The 17038-nt window shown below is 36.7% G+C and overlaps 3 protein-coding genes across 3 annotated transcripts; 1 reads left to right on the forward strand and 2 right to left on the reverse strand.

Moving 5' to 3' along the window:
- Positions 1-591: 591 nt before the first annotated feature.
- On the reverse strand, positions 592-3862 carry LOC101296839 (equilibrative nucleotide transporter 3-like). Its single transcript, XM_004293423.1, has 10 exons — positions 3620-3862; positions 2942-3045; positions 2715-2819; positions 2432-2587; positions 2202-2345; positions 1986-2091; positions 1589-1761; positions 1335-1495; positions 998-1256; positions 592-906 (listed from the first exon to the last, which is right to left on the reverse strand). Exons 2-10 carry the CDS (start codon positions 2975-2977, stop codon positions 799-801), a joined length of 1248 nt encoding a protein of 415 aa, XP_004293471.1. The 5' UTR covers positions 2978-3045; positions 3620-3862; the 3' UTR covers positions 592-798.
- A 693-nt stretch (positions 3863-4555) lies between these two features.
- Positions 4556-6297, reverse strand: LOC101297120 (cytochrome b6-f complex iron-sulfur subunit, chloroplastic-like). Its single transcript, XM_004293424.1, has 5 exons — positions 6142-6297; positions 5805-6043; positions 5323-5440; positions 4984-5166; positions 4556-4831 (listed from the first exon to the last, which is right to left on the reverse strand). The coding sequence occupies exons 1-5, from the start codon at positions 6178-6180 to the stop codon at positions 4730-4732; spliced, it is 681 nt and encodes a 226-aa protein (XP_004293472.1). The 5' UTR covers positions 6181-6297; the 3' UTR covers positions 4556-4729.
- Positions 6298-14166: 7869 nt separating this feature from the next.
- Positions 14167-16243, forward strand: LOC101297411 (putative cyclin-D6-1-like). The gene is made up of 6 exons (XM_004293425.1): positions 14167-14413; positions 14503-14583; positions 14744-14839; positions 14929-15130; positions 15233-15363; positions 15442-16243. Exons 1-6 carry the CDS (start codon positions 14237-14239, stop codon positions 15721-15723), a joined length of 969 nt encoding a protein of 322 aa, XP_004293473.1. The 5' UTR covers positions 14167-14236; the 3' UTR covers positions 15724-16243.
- The last annotated feature ends 795 nt before the right edge of the window (positions 16244-17038 follow it).

Below are 17038 nucleotides of genomic sequence, written 5' to 3' on the forward strand. Positions count from 1 at the left end.
ACATGTTTTAGGGAGTGGAGAGTGAATTGCGGATGAATGTTTGTCATGAGTCAAGTGAAACGCCCTATGGAAAAATGGAATTGGTTAATGCATCCAACAAGCTCATGAATTGTTTAATGGAATGCACTTCAAATTTGCTGTTTGCAATTTTGTACAAGGAGAGTTATTCATGAATAGCTTAATCAAATCCAATTAGGCTACTTCAATTGTCTGCTTGCAGGGTTACTTATTTAGAATGGATCAAGGGAGTCTTCTAAACAAGTCGGTTATCTTATTCTTGAATCCAATTAGGCTTAAAAATTGTCTGCTTGCAGGTATTTAAGTAGACAATGGATCAAGAAGTCTCAATTTCTATCATCAGTGTAAGTATATACCCTCATTGCTTGTAAGTAAACATGTGTTTGAGTTTACAAAATTCAAGATTATCTCAATCAGTTTGAGTACTCAAAACATTTGATATCATATACTGTTTCTGGGCCAAGTTTTGTTTATCAATGAATTTGCTGTTATTGGTGTAGCTCATTTGAGTTTGAGTTCTAAATTGTCCAGCCCAATTGTTAGCCCACATGTTCCCTCTCTACTTCCTACAGTTGTGTGAAACTGATGATGCTTTTCTAAAATATACACAGGTAACAGAAATAGTACATACAATACAGAAGGCAAATACTAGTATTTGATCTGCGCGTCCTGAAAGGCTAAAATGGTGTTTGTTGGGAATGATCCAAGTAATTCTATGTTGCATTTCTTTAACTTGAAAGTAAAATATGAACAATCTTTGAAATCGGATGTAAGAAATGATCACCAACCCTTGCCTATAAGCCACAACCAGTCGAGTGTTACTCCTGCAAAGATACCTAATATTAAGAACACTACCAGTAGATTTCCCAAAGCATTTTGCTCCGGTCCCTGCAAAACCCAAATTGTTATAAGTTTCCACTTGTATGGCAAAAAGGGTTATATCCTTGTTCATGTATTATCATGTGTCAAGAGCACAAACCTTGTAGCCTTTAGGTGCTGAAGTGAGCACACAAACAGTTAGGTAACCATTGGTTAAACCCAAGAAGGATGTAAGCATGATCATCCAGCCTTGGTCTCCATAATTGGCGGTGAAATAGAACGCCGGAACAAGTAAGAAACGAGCGACAATTGCAACCATCAGCCATTTACGTGATTCTAACTTGAGGCAATCCAAGCATGGAATGTATCTCCCGATCAGATCCCACACATTGTACATCGCAATCAAAACCAGTGCATACCTGATAAGTCACAAGATATCAGACGGTTTTAACAACCAAGGCGAAAAAATAATCAGTTAATTATGTTTGAGCACATACCATGCACCCAAACTGTGAGATCCAGTATCTTCTGATAGGAATCCGGGGAAAATTGACAAGGTCAGGGCATAGATTAGAAACATATCAATTGCATAATCAATGTTTTGAAATAGCAATTGCTTGTTCCCCAGACGCTGCATTTTAGTCGGATCTTCCACATCCTGCATCAAATTGCAGAGTTTTCACTATGACGAATAATTGAATAGTACTTGGCACATTTGTTTCTAGCATACTAATAATTGATAAAACCATACTCCTTCAGGTAATGTCTGGATGCCACCAGCAGCAAGGTCAGCCGAAACTGTTTTAGATCCTTCTGATGCTGCCTTGGAGCGGTAGAACTTCACAATCGGTAGTTTTGGAAAGACAACAGCGTACAGGAAAACACATAGCAGCTCAAAGAGTGTAGAGATGGAAAAGAACATAACTGCAGTGGCCAGAACATAAACAGTATTTAGTAACCAAGCTGAAAAGAAGTCTATACAACGCAAAAATTAATGTCAAATAGAATTGACATCAATACAGTTTTAACTTATTCCATACGGCAGGTAAGACAATGTACAGATACGAAATCCATTGAAACAAAAATTTTATAAATTTGCATTAACTGTAATAGAAAACAATATGAAAGTTAAAGGATTAAGAACCTACTGGCTCCCTTGCGTAGACCATTCTGGGAATTCTCAAATATTGCCTTGGTAACTAGTCTCAGTCCAGAGGTTAGGGCCCCTGATGCAGCCAAACCAGCAAGGAAGGACTGAACAGTTCAAAACAAGAAAACGTCACACATCAACAGCCAGGTACAAGGACTTTTGAAAAGGTGAGGCAAAACAGAAATTGAACAGGAAAAATGCAAATGTTACTAACTTGGATGAATTCTGGTTTCATGAAGGAGAGGTCTCCAATCATTCCTCCTTGCACATGAGCATCTGCAACTCCAAAAGCACCACTAATGGCACAGATTCCAATGTAAGTTCCAAGCCCTCCTTTTCCTGATGTAGCTAAATCCAACTAAATATGACAGAATGAAGAAGTTTAGAGAGCTGATTAATCCACTCACATCAATGATCTATGTCAGCTGAAACAATAGTACGTACCACTAGCACCAAAAGAGTACTTAGGAAAAACAGTGTATATCCAAATAAATTCCGCTTCCTAGTATTGATCTTTGCTTCATGATATGACAATACTATGAGTGTAGAAAGCGCAAATGGCTGATATACTAGAGTGAGGACCCTTGACGGATGATAACTCTGCACCAGAGGAAATAACAGGAAAATAAATCATATTGATGAATTCATCAAAGATATAACAATACAGAAGAAAAGAAAAAACATTACAGAGGAGAATAAGAATTCAATAATGCGAAACGGAAGTTACCGGGAACAAGGCATCATAGTAATCGGTGATTGTAAGCATACTGTTCCATGAGAAGAGACACCCATTTCCCAGAAGCCAACAGACTACCATTGCAGCAAACTTCCCCTTTGATAATCATAACAAATGCATATCAGAAACTTGTGGACAAACAAATAGAGCCAGTTAGCTACTCTATTTCTCTAATAGCAACTTCATTCTAGTTCAAAGATTGGAGAAAGATTACAAACCTGAATCTGTGGCTGTCCATTATCAAGTTCAGCCATGAACTCTTGCTTCCAGTTTCAACCAGTTCCTACAAAGTTTTTGCACAATCACTTGTACAAAATAAGACCTGTGGAAATCACTTATCAACAACTAATTTAAATAAAATAGATTCTCTTCAAAGATACCTCAGCAACGCTATTATATGTGATTATTTCGCTTTAAAGTCTCTGCTGAGTTTCATTAATATCAAATCAAGACTCTGACATTGAATTCCAGTGTGAGCCTAACATAAACAAACTCTATACATAGTCAACCCCAGATTCAAATTCATCAATGATTACGATTAAAGTAATATGGCTCTTCAAATCCAATCTTGCAAGGCCACATAAACGTTGTGCACTGGTATTACAAACAGAAGGAGTTCAGGTTCATCTAGAGAAGTTAATATTCTCCCAACCCAACTTATAAATCAGCATATGAATTCCACTGTGGATTCCTTCCACCTAAATTTTCAATCTTTTTCATGCAGGTACCAACAAAACTAATAAAAGCTAAAACCCCATATATGATTTGACTATTCCGTGACATATGCACAAAGAAGAGACGGACAAACACATGTGGATTCAACGTTATCAAAACAGATAGACATGAAAGAATGAAGCTCCATGAATGAATGAAGGGTCAGACAGAAAAATACTTACAGTCAGAACAACGGTGGTCGGATTGAGGATATGTGTGGATTGAGAAGAGAGACTTTTGGGTTTGATTCTTCAATCTTTTAAGGGAATCTGAATCTGCTTGTGTATCCTAAATGGCCCAATAAAAGTATAAAGAATATGAAAAGTCCAAAGCTTTGGTGTGAAGCCGCCAAGCTATGTATGTCAGCAGTGTAGGAGAATTCTATCTCTGCTTGCGATATATTTCTACGTTTTTGCAGTTTACTCAAACTTGTTCTGTAATTACATTAATGCATTTATTTAGCAGAGCCGTGAGGATTTGAGAGGATTCCATATCTGGGACTGCTTTCTTTCCCGGGAAAATCTCGATGAAGGAAAAAAGAAATGGCATTGATTACTGTTTGATTCGTTAGAATTATATACGCGATGTTAACTGTGGCCAACCAGTTGGCTTTCCATAGAAGAGGACAAGGAGGAACGAGGCAGATTATGCGTTCACATTTTAGAGGCGTTGACTCTGCCGTCACGGCGTGTATTACTCACTCATCGGTTTCCCATTAGGACACTAATCCATCATACCTTAATCGAACTCGAGCTCTGTTTAAATAGACTTAAGCGGCCGAATACTATTTAGTTTAGTGGTATACGTCTCTCTTTTATAAGCGGAAGGTATATAGACTCGTTATTGTATTTGAGTTGTTTATTTAATAAAAAAAATGAACTTGAGCAGAGTTGACTCACTAGCTAAGAGCCTGGAAAAGCTACCTGAACTGTTGTCGCTTGTGGGTGAAGCGACCCAATTTGTTGGTGAGGTTGGATTGGCAAATAGGTACCGGATGGAGATTCAAATAACTTTGTTTTAGCTTGAGGCTGGATGAATTGGGAAATAGACTCAATTATGTACTGCAACCCAGTCTGTTGCTGAGGTTGGATAAATTTGATGAAGTAGGTGTCTAACTTGGAAATTATGCTACATTCAAAAAATTAGGTCCTCTCCTTGCATATTATATGCTTTCGAATGAACAAAGGTGAACCTTATATGATACAGATTAATGTTTGTGACTGATGGCAGAATAAAGTGAAACCGTACAAATTACAGGTATGATACGAGAGAAGTGGACTGTGATGATCAATTTAAGACCACCAAGGAGCATCACCGGTTCTGAAATCGGTTTCGACCCAAGGAACAAATATTACCTTGCCTTCATCAATATCAGCATGAGCCAAAGCCAGAGACTGTAACATATAAGATTGGTTAGTACTTAGTAGTCGTTACACAACCATATCAAACTGATTGACTACAATTCTACAAAGAGCTATATATGCAATGTATGAGATTTAGCTATGGCTAGCTAGCATTTATGATAGAAGTGTAAAAGTGAACTTACCAAAGGAGCAGGTCCCCTGACAACTCTTCCTTGGTCATTGTACTGGGATCCATGGCATGGGCAGATGAACTTGTTCTCGGCACTGTTGAATGGCACGACACAACCAAGGTGAGTGCACACAGCATTGATTCCATATGTGGCAAGAGTTCTGTCTTTCTCCACAACAAGGTAGGTAGGATCACCCTGAAAAGCAAACAAGATATCCAAGTTAATTCTGAAACTACATACTTCCTCAATTCTCGATGTTCTGTAAAATTGCAACTCAATTCCAAAATGAAACTTGAAGTGTCCAATTCCAAATAAATTGGAATAGCAGTAAAACCTAAGATGTATCAGTACCTTCAACCCTTGTGTAAGAGTCTTGTCACCAGGGCCATGGGTCTTGAGCCATTCTGATGCAATCACATCATTTCCGAGAGCATCCTTGGCAGTTTGACCACCACTTCCGCTACCAGAGCTATAATCGTCTCCAATTAAGAGGGAAATATTTGTGTCAAAAAGCTAATGATAAAATTACAATCTATTCAATGCCAAAATACCAGTGTCAGCATGATATTGTTTTGAAGTAAGAGCCATAAAGAGGGATCCTTGGTTATCATCCTACCAACTTATGACTAGGACTGAGCACAAAATATGAACAAAAATTCTTTTTGGAATCTTTCTAATGTTTTGGTTAGGGGATTGAGGATTCAACATGTAATCAAATCACAGTTAACCAGAAAAACACATACTAATCATATGCATGTAGATTACAATGAAAAACCAAAGTACTGAAACAAAAACTAAAGGCGTATAGAAAGGAACCAGTGATTGAAACTCACCCAGGTGGAGCAAAGAAAGTGGCATAGGGAACCAACATGAAACCAGAGGGAAGTGAAATAGCACCCAGAAGAAGCAGATTCATGAGCTTCCTCTTACCCATGTCAGGGACATTATCAGCTGGAATTGCTGCCTGGCATGTGATTCTCATTCCCTTTCCCTTTCCCATCAGCTGGGTCCTCCTGGGCATCACAGACAAGGCCTGTGCTGAAGAGAACATAGCACTCTTGCTGGAGCATAGCTGCAACAAATGAAACACATAGAATCATTAATTCAAGCTCCACTCTTTAAACCAAGACCAAATATTTATTTATCATATCAGAGTGAGTTTGGTTTTACCTGTGAAGTGGTAGCAGAAGATAGAGTAGAGGCAGCCATAGTGTTTGGAATTCCTGGAAATGATAGTGGTTTTTGGTGTTCTGGTGTGTATTTGACAATTAGTAATGACTACCACAACATCTAGTGGATAAGGGGCATTACCCAAAAGGATGCCACATTACCACATATTCAAGATCAAGATTTTTCTCCTCTCTGTCTAAACTTTGAATTTACAAATATTATTTTCATACCCAAGATTGGGTTGGGGCCAGCAATGGATGATTTGATATTTGAATTGGGCCAGACTTTGCCACCACAAAGCATCCATAGTGGAATTTGATGGATAATGGGTTGTTTTTCCTATCAAAACACAAATTGGTGGGCTTGGTCTCAGTATATAGAAATTCCATTTGATAACAACTAATATTTTGATTATTTTCTATGATACCTTGGTGGATGGATGATTGTTGACAAGGGTTCACATTTCTCCAAAGTCAAACATAATCAAAATTAATGTTTTTTTTTAATGCTAATCAAAATTAATGTTAAAACTTAAAACAAGTCACTAGTGTGGTAAAGTTGGTAGAACTGTTTAGCATGAAAATTCCATATTGAGTTCACGTCCCAACTCTTATTAGTTTGTGTCCAGAAGGTTTTAAGGGTTTTTGGGTTTATGCGCTTGCGACAGGAGACTAGCTAGTCTGGTTTTAGGATACTCTTGTGGACTTCGGTCCGAATACTAACTGTATGTGTTATTAACTCGTTGGCATATATAACTGAGATGGCTTGCTACCTTACCCTCAATAAATTTTTTGAGGAAAAAAAATATTAAAACACTAACGTACATTAAGTGTTATTTTTCACAATTCTGATCAATGGTTAAATTTTTAACAAGTACAAACTATGAGAGTGAGTGTATTAAATGAGAGTGAGTGTATTAATGTGAGTTTGTTCAAAAGTGACAATGTTGGATCACTGTTTCATGATTTCTCATTGACTTTTTGTAACCAGCATCCAACTTTTTTGTCTGTCTGCAGGCCAATCTTTCTTTTTATCAAACTACCAATCTTTGACTGTAATGTAATAATATATATTTTTCACTTCCAAGTTCAGTTTTAGCCAAGTCGTTTGCACCCAAAGTCTCACATTCTTTTTCTCACATAGACAAGTTTGCAACTCATAATTTCTTCGAAATAATTACAATTAAAGCTGGAAAATCTTTTCCTCCTATTTCCTTTGGTCATGTACTTTTCTCCTTTTTATTCTTTTTGACAAACTTTTTACCACATCCCTATATACGGTGCCCCATATCCTCACTACATCATCATGTATTTCCCCAGCTCTACATCCTAGCCTCATGATATAACCCGATCCAAAAGCCAGGGCTTGCAATCATATATTGACTGATAGCTTTTACATAATGAATACGTGAAAACATATGGAAAGAGTTACGGACACCTCTGTTTATCAAACACAAGTCTCAGTTAACTTACAGCTCTTTTGATTATGAGTACAACTCATATTTTAGACTTCCGAAGATATATATATAAGTAGCAAACTAGCAATATGTGAGTAGAGAACTAGAGCTTATGTAAAATGATAAAATACATCAATTATTCGTCAATATTACGTGCACACAAACATATTCATGACGTTTATTTATTCAAACGTTAAACGTTATGAAATGTATTTTATGGCATTTTTAACGTCATTCTCGAACGCGGTAGATACCGAGGGCATGTATCTCAAATAATTAGGTACGACACTCCTCCCCGCCCAAGTTTTTGCCTTTCTAACGAAAGCATTTCATTACCAAAAGAAAAGAACTGTTGAGTGTTACTGTGGTAGGTTCGCATGCAACATGCAGCCAAAGACTCGCAAAGAAACAACAGAGAATAATTGAGAAATTTATAAGCTAAGGGGTTTCACTTTTGCCATGAAATAGAACAAGGCCCACTTGATCCCTGTCTCCACCATGAATTTGCAAAACACAAAGAACTGTATGAACATATTGAATTGAAATCGATCGAACTGGACAATGATGTTGTTATCTGCATGGGGAGGTATGGCGTGCATACACTCACTCATCATGTGTTGCTTCCCCATCTCTTTCTTCTGTCACTCTCTCTACCTTCTCAAACAATAGCATCCCAAGCGTGCGAATTACTCGATCTCTGCCTGCAGTCTCATCTTTTAATTTCCAGATTAACAACTACTTAATCCCTCGTTTTCCATCTCAACCACATTTACTTGATTAGAGAAAGCTAAAGGGAGTGAGAGACTATATAGAGAAGATGATCGAAGAAAAAAAGAATGGTTCCTTGGATTTCTTTTGCTTTCTCTTGCACCAATGTAGCAAGCTAGCATGAAAAAAAGAAGAAGAAAAAAGACATGGAATCCCTTGTGTCTTCGTCAAAGATATATGAAGACACACAAGGATGAAAGTTAAAGAACCAGAAAAATATATATGGAACCCAAAACAATGATTAAAAGTAGAGGATCGAGATGGAGCAAGCTTGAAGCAACCCATGGAGATAAAATGTATGGAACGTTCTTCAAAGCTTTCTAATCAAAGTGATCAACTAGTTAAACAGCTAAGTGTTATTTGGCTTCTTGTGTTCTTCAATTTTTAGTTTACTATTCCTAGTGAATGTGTCCAAATGAATTGACTCACAACTTCACAAGTAGAATCCTATGAAGATATATAGGAACCCAAAAAAAGTTTGAAAACGATAATAAGGGTAAATAAAGCATGTGAAATTGATATCGTTTAATGTTATAACTATATTTGGAACATGAATGTTACTTAGAGGATGAAAATGACGGTAACTTGGGATAGTTTGATGTTAATTTTCGAACTGATATGTACACAGTACATAACTTCAAACCTTGAAGGCTGAACTCATCATAGGTTAGGGTTACAAAAAATGAGGTAGCATAGCCTGATAAAGTGAAGTACGTGAGTAAAAGGAACAAAACGAGAGGGGAGGAGCTTGACCAAAAAAAGGAGAGGGGAGGAGGCTAGGGACATGAAATTTAGCCAAAACTCATAATTAACCTCTAGGAAAAACGGAACGAGTGAAAGTACGTTGAAGAAGAACAGTACGGTCCTTCCAAATGATAAATCTGGCCGAGATCAATTATTTAGCTTCAATGTTGGAGGAACTCCATTATAAGGGATTAAGGAGGGTGGCGACTACTCACAATAGACGAAACATATAATTAAGTTTCTACATAACCATGCATAGAAGCATTCAAAGCCAATCTTTTGTACATCTACTAAGCTCATGCATGGTTGTACTTATCAGTCCAACCAAATAATTTGAAACAACAATCAAAGAGTAATCAAATTTCCAGCAAACCTTACTGAAAAGAAAGCTGGACACTCCTAAGTTTATAATTGATCATAGGCATGATAACAATCCATTATTTTGCATTTCGGTCTAATTATGATCAAGCAGCTGCTATGGGAGAGACCACATTTCTCCAATCCGACATTGTTTAATTACGATCTTATTTCGTCTCCCGATTATGCTCAGATCAGTACACGCATGCTTTTCTTCTTCAAATTATATAGCTAGGTCTACACATTCAGTCTTATTATATTTTGAGATCTTATTGCTTTAACTCAAAGTCGTCTAAACCCAGAATAACAGCTCTCTACGTATATGAAAATATAAAATCATGATCGATACGACATATATAAATTGAGACTTTGAGTTATATAAGGATTATCGATCGATGGGGGTAGATGGTGAAAGGCTGGAAGTTTAGGTAACGATTCTCAGGTCAAAGAAGCTTAATGGGATTGGTGAAAATTTCAAAAAAGTAGGTGCATTTGGGGCCTTTTTTCACTTTGATATGAATGTATGGCTTTTTGAGCGAGACTGATATTCCTCACTTATATATTATGACAGCTGCGTTCTGATTAGGGTTTCGGTTTGATCAATGGCATTGAAGAATAGATAAGAATATATATTGTAGATAGATAGGACCACGATTCCGATCGGCTATCTAGTGCTACAGGGGGACATGAACTCGTATATAGAACCAGCAGGCTTTGATTTAGAAAGTTCCTAATGATGGAATTATGGTCCTGTAAGGGGTTTTCTATGTTTGTCATACAGCAATCATATCATATCGATCATATCATATGCAAGCGTAAAACGATTACTACTGGTCTTATAGTTGGTTTCAGTTACCCTAATTAAGGCTGGCCTAATCAAGTAATCATATTTATTTGAATTGAAATTTGTTTAGTCTTTACGGTTTGAAGTTGACATCTGTTTAGTCCTTATGGTTTTATTTCAATCTAAATAGTCTTTAACGTCACAATTTTTCATCCAAATAGTCCTTATGGTTTTATTTTAATCTGAATCGTCTTTAAAGTCATGATTTTTCATTCAAATAGCCATTCTGACAATTTTCTCAGTTAAAGGTCATAAAGACTATTTGGATGAAAAATCATGACTTTAAAGACTAATTTTTTTTCCACTGAATGATCGAGTATAGGCAAATAAATCGCCTATCACTCTAATTTATTAATAAAAGAAAAAAATAAACAAAGGAGGGTGAAAACCAAAACCTCCCAAAATAAAATACAGACTAGCTGAAACGAAATTGAGGCATACCTCTAACATCGTTATTATAAGACAATAATATGAAAGGTGGAGGCTCATTCCACCATATCAACTCAGAACATGACGTACCTTGATTTGCCAGAGCATCAGCCATTTTATTTCCTTCACGAAAAATATGAGTAGATTTGAAATTCATCTCAAAGATTCGGTATAAGCAATTCAACCATTAAATTCGAAGAGACCAAGGAACAAGAGAAGGTCTGCGAATATAATCAAGTACCAAAGATGAGTCAACTTCCAACCAAATATGTTTCCAATCACGAACCCAAGCAAGCTCAATAGCTTTAATAACAGCCATTATCTCCGCTGAAATTGAACTAGGAATTTCAAGATTTAAGGCAAAAGCACCAAGAAAGTGGCCCTTGTAATCCCTAAAAATAGCACCATAACCACCCACTCCCTCCTCATACTTCCAAGAGCCATCAGAATTTATCTTCACCTAACCAAAAGAAGGAGGAAGCCAATTAACTTCAACAACTCTAGGAGTGGCACGAGGTCGACATGGGGCTCCAAAACATTTCAAAATTCACAGCTCCTGGACACTATTATGCATATGACCCGTTGTAAGATGACTAGTGGCTCTTATATGACCTGATATTAGCCTGCAAACAGCTTCAACTGAAAAGCGACAACCATCAAATCTGGTTTTATTTCTCACATGCCAAACAAACCACAAAATGGAGGTAAAGCAAATAAGCCATAGTTCCATTAATTGAGGACTTTAAAGACTATTCAGATTAAAATAAAACCATAAGAACTATTTAAATGAAAAATCGTGACTTTAAGGACTATTAAGATTAAAATAAAATCATAAGGACTAAACAAATGTCGACTTTAAACCACAAGGACTATACAATATTTTACCCTACTTATTTTGGCTAATACAGTATATGGTTGTAGATACATTGGACGGTTGGACCTAGCTATGCCTTAATGTTTTTCTGCATAATTCAGCTAGCAGCTGCAAATGTGGGCTGCATATGTAAAAGATTTAATGAGAAAACAATGTTGTTTTGTTAAACAATAATGGACATTATCGTCTTCAATTTTTCGTCTCAACGCATTTGGGTTTCGTTTTCGCAAAAAACGTTCGTTTTCACAAAAGCGTTGTCTCAACACCTAGGCAGCCGCTTTTCCAACAGCGCGTCTAGGTTTGAGCCGGTGAGGCTTCTTCCTATCGCCCCGCACTGAAGTGTGCGGTTGTGTATGATCAAGATCTGAATTTTGTTCATACATGTAGCCTAGGATAATAGTGTTACGATATAAAACACACACATAGTCATACAAAGTAACAACCTACCTCAAGGATTTAACGATAAGACCAAACAGAAAACCCAAAATTCCATTATGAAATTTGAGCCAAGTCCATATCTATGTGAATATAGAATTAAAATGTAATATGTAATCTTCATCTTCATGTTTTAAAATTCTAATGCGTCATAGTCTATACATATCTATATGGGGTATGAAAATGTAGTTTTTGAATTCCACTTATGGCATAATAATCTCATGCATTGACTTCTATACCCATTACACCTCATTGTGATCATATTGTATTACACTATCATATTGATTTCACTCTCAGTGCATCAGTGCATGTATCCAGTGTGGACTGTGGACTGAGAACTATGGAGTATCTCAGCTAAAGATCGACTTGTCGTTTCATTAGTCTCTTCTGCTTGTAAGAAATGAGGTAGACTCATTCAATAAGGGACATATGCTCAAGCTGTCGTTCTGCCATGGACATGAAAAGACTGAATTGTAGTGTTTCTGTTTGGGGCCATTTTCTTCTTTTCTTATATGGAAATATGGAATGAAATGAACAACAGCAGAAAAATACACTTCTTGTCAAACATTATTTTCACTGGGAGTGGTTACTTAGTTTGGTGTGAAGCAGCAACGTTTCAAGCTTGTCCTTACTCACTTGTCGAATAATTTTTCTGAGTTTTAACGAGTTTACTGATCGAGAGGTGTGCAGTTCGAATTTGAGTACAAAAACCTTGAGCCTCCACTTGAGTTGTTTCCATTGTTTCTTCACTTCTAGGTCTCCGTCTACTGCTTCGATGAGGTTGGTGTAAAATTTTATACATATTCTTCCTTCTTCCAAGTTGCCTCTTTGTCTATCAAATAATCAACACGAAGTTGATATATTTAAGGAAGCTATAATATGCCAAAAAAACAAGTGTTATTTCCTGCCTCTTTCAAGTTGTGAATCATTGCATAAACAAATTGAAATTGACCAAAGTATAGTCGTTTTTTGTCATGAACAACGTAGAGATCGAAGTTCATGCATTCCAATGTCATGATGTGAAAGATGTCCTGACTTAAAAAGTATTTGATTGAAAACTGATCTTAGTTAAAGTTAATTTCACATTTATATGGATCTTATTGGCAATTAACTCGATGAGATTTCTGTAATGATACATAAACATCAGTAAATTTTAGACTTAAGATATACTCTTCTGCATGCTACACATGATCACTTTGCTATGTCTTTCTTGTTCTCAAACACAAAATGAAACTAAGAAGATCGATAAAACGTTTTACTATACATAAAACTAGTGAAAAGCGTATAAATAAATACATGACAAGACGTTGAAAAACTTTATGTTGTTTTTGTGGGTGTCTAATTCCGGTTATATAGAATATAAAAGGTGAACTAAATTATTGTCAACTTATTCATCATTGTTTTGGTTATCAGGACTCAAAAGTAACCCATATCGTTACGTTAATAAGCTAGTAACACACCCGTCAATCAATATTCGAATCGAGGTATCTTAACAAAATCAGATTAATCTCTCGTTGTAGGTACACAAATTCAAAAACCCTTCAAACTAATAATGAGAGTTGGGACTCAAACTCTAAACATGAGAGTTACATACTAGCAACTACTAGCAACTCAACCAACCTTATAAAACATGTGGTTCATCAAATTTTCTTTTTCCTTATAGATACATTTTAAAACTGTTTTCGTCTAATACTATTTAGTATAGTGACATAATCTTTATTTCATAAATGATAGGTTATGAGTTGAACTCACAAAAGACACACAGACCGTAGCATTTAAAAAAAAATGTCTAAACAAAATAAATAAATAAATTGTTTTGTGGACTAGGGAGGATGAGGTTGATTGGCTGAAATAACAAAAGTGAAAGCCAATTAGATGAAAAACCCAACCTTTACTCCAACCAATCTTGTTTAAGGTATCCAAGCTTCACATTGAGCTCATAAGTACTTGATCATAGCCCTCAAAAGGAATTTTCTTTCCCAATATGTCGATGCATTTTTGCAAAACAATATAAGAGAGACAGAGCTGTAAAGGACTCAGGTCCAAGGCTTCACCCACACTCACTTCACTACACACCTACACACCCTTTTTCTTTTAACAAAGAACACCAAATTCTTCGCCTTTCTTATATCAATGCTTTGCTCTTCCTTCCAAAACATGTCTTGAGAAACTTGAGTGACTAGAATCCATGGAGTTCAACCTTGAAAACCCACTAACAATTTCCCATGATATCCACTCTGACTCGGTCACTTCTCTGTTCTCCATTGAATCCGATCACATGCCATCCGAGAATTACTTCCAAACCCTTCAAGCTGGAGACTTTGACATCTCTATTCGAAGGGAAGCAATTGCTTCAATCTCACAGGTACAATTCTTGTAAGAACAGAGACCTCATTTCTTAAATTTGGTCCTATTTGTCAGTTTAGTGACCCAGAAATTATGTTCTTGCTGCAGCTCTGTTGTAACTCTGATAAATTCTTATCTTACCTCGCTGTCAATTATCTTGATCGGTTCTTGTCCTGCCAAGAAAAGCTGGTAAAGACTGAAACTTGGAAGCACTTCTTTCTTGCTTTTGATAACGAAATTTGCATTTAGTACTAATTGGGTTCTTCCCCAAATGAAAGTAACACAATGGTTTATGGGGTTTGAATAATTTGATGAGATCTAATCAAACTGATGCCTGGGACATTTTCAGCAACCAAAGCCTTGGATCATAAAGCTCCTCGCAATTTCCTGCGTTTCTCTAGCAGCCAAGATGAAGAAAACAGCCTTCTCTATCCTTGATTTTCAGGTACTGAAACTAGAGCTTTCTTTAAATTAATCAGAAATGTTTCATTCATTGAAATATATAAAATTTGATGAGAATTTTGGTATATACAGAGTGATGGAGGTATCATTTTCGATACTCGAACTATAGAGAGAATGGAGTTTCTGATTTTAGGAGCTCTAAAATGGAGAATGCGGTCCATAACTCCCTTCTCTTTCATTCTTTTCTTCATTTCTTTGTTCAAGCTTGAAGATCCTCCATTGAGGCAAGCTCTCAAAGCCAGAGCCACCCAGATCATCTTTAAAGCTCAAAATGGTCTAGAACTCTTATGAACCTTGAGAGAATCATAATTTCACATTTTTATCACACACTTCTCCACCATGAAAATGTTTATGACTTTTCTTGGTTGTTTTGCAGATATGAAGCTTTTGGTGTTCAAGCCATCAATAATTGCAGCCTCTGGTCTCCTCTTTGCTTCTCATGAGTTATTCCCCATGCAAAGCCCCTGCTTTAAAAAAGCGCTGTCTAACTGTTCCTATGTAAATAAGGTAAATAACTAAGTACATTTCTTTAGAAGTTATAACCAATCACATTAGAAGTAATTAACTTTCTTGTTTCTTGGGTAGGTAACTTTGCTGCAATGCTACAACTGTATGCAAGACAGTGTGGTAGATGAGTACGATTCAGTGTTGGAGATGGTGTCTAGCTCAGTGACACCGGCCAATGTGTTGGATCAGACTTTTTCAAGCTCTGCAGAGAGTGGAAGAACCACAGTGACTAGCGTTACCACTTTAAAATTGGAGAGGGACATCAAGAGGAGGAAAATTAGTGAATATTGTAAAGATCATCACGACAGAGTTGTCCAAATTAATTTCTCATCAGATCCAGAACCGCTCAGGCCTAGTTAGAGCTAATGACAGAGCTCACTAATGGTCTCTCCTTCTCTTTCTATGAGAGTGACACCAGCTAATAAGCTCTGCTCCAATGACAGGAAATGGAGAAGGAAAAAAAAAGAGAAAAAAAAAGGTGATGGGCGAGAAAACAAGAGGGGTGCAAGAAGTTTAGCTAAACATAAAAATTACAGAATGATGTCCTAGCTAAACTGTTGCAACCTAGCTTGATCCGATTAAGTTGAAAGAGAATTGTTCCGAGTCTTTTTCCAATATCTTGAGCCAGTGACTGAAATTTGATCAATGCATCTGCAACAAAATTGGCTCTCTTCGAACATGCTTGGATGAAACCAAACCTACCACTGTTGCTTTCATTTTCTGTAAAGGGTGAGCAGATCGAAGAGATGAAAAGGAATTGGGGTTTATCTTCCATTTCTCTTGTTTTCTTCCAATTATTATTATTTGAAGCTATCTGCATTTTGTTCTCTTTTGGTGTCAAACAAAGACGAGACATAATAAAAAGTTAAAAACTTTGAATTGAAATCTTGTTTTGGATTTGTGTCTGTAGCTTCAATAACACAAAAGGAAGAAGCAATAATCTCAGTAGCTAGGAGTGTTCTTCTGCTCCCCCATAATTCTGTTACACTGTAGATGACAGTAGTGTTGCTTGTAGTCACTAGTCAGCGCGGGAAAGTTTTGGAAATTTACTGTTCTACCCATGTGTCCTTTGCCCCTCCCTTGGGGAAGTGCCTCAGTGTGACTTCTGTAGAGGAACTTGATGGGTGCTCTTGCTTAAAACAGTTACCCAATGAATGGGAAACTCTGCATTTTCTTTCTCAGTCTATGAATTTTTGCTTCGAAATTCTGGAATTGTGTTTGATTAAGAGCGCAAGTACTAAGTTAAGAAGGTGGATTATTAGCTTAATGACGAGTTGAGGGCGATTGATGGTCCCCCTGCTACTGTTGAGATTTCCTAATCGAAGATATCTGGACCAACTTTGGGAGATCTCTGTGCTTCTGTACCCTGGAAGATGATGGCAACTTCACAGAGAGCAAAATGGGACCAGTAGGGAGATAATATAATCCAATGTCCCAAGGATTTGAGGAGAGAATATAATAACTCACCACCACCCAACAAATAATAGTAAGAGTAAATAATTGACTGTAATTATTACCTATATGACCTCATAGACCAAGCTGACAACATTTCAGTAACCTAAGGGTAACTTTTTTATATCATTTCAATTTTATGTGAGTTTTTTTATCTACACGAGCTCATAAGACATGCATCAAATTTAATCCACAATTTCAGCTCATCTCTTCTGTTTAAGTG

The sequence above is a fragment of the Fragaria vesca genome, linkage group LG3, assembly GCF_000184155.1.
Source record: "Fragaria vesca subsp. vesca linkage group LG3, FraVesHawaii_1.0, whole genome shotgun sequence".
Lineage (NCBI taxonomy): Eukaryota > Viridiplantae > Streptophyta > Magnoliopsida > Rosales > Rosaceae > Fragaria > Fragaria vesca.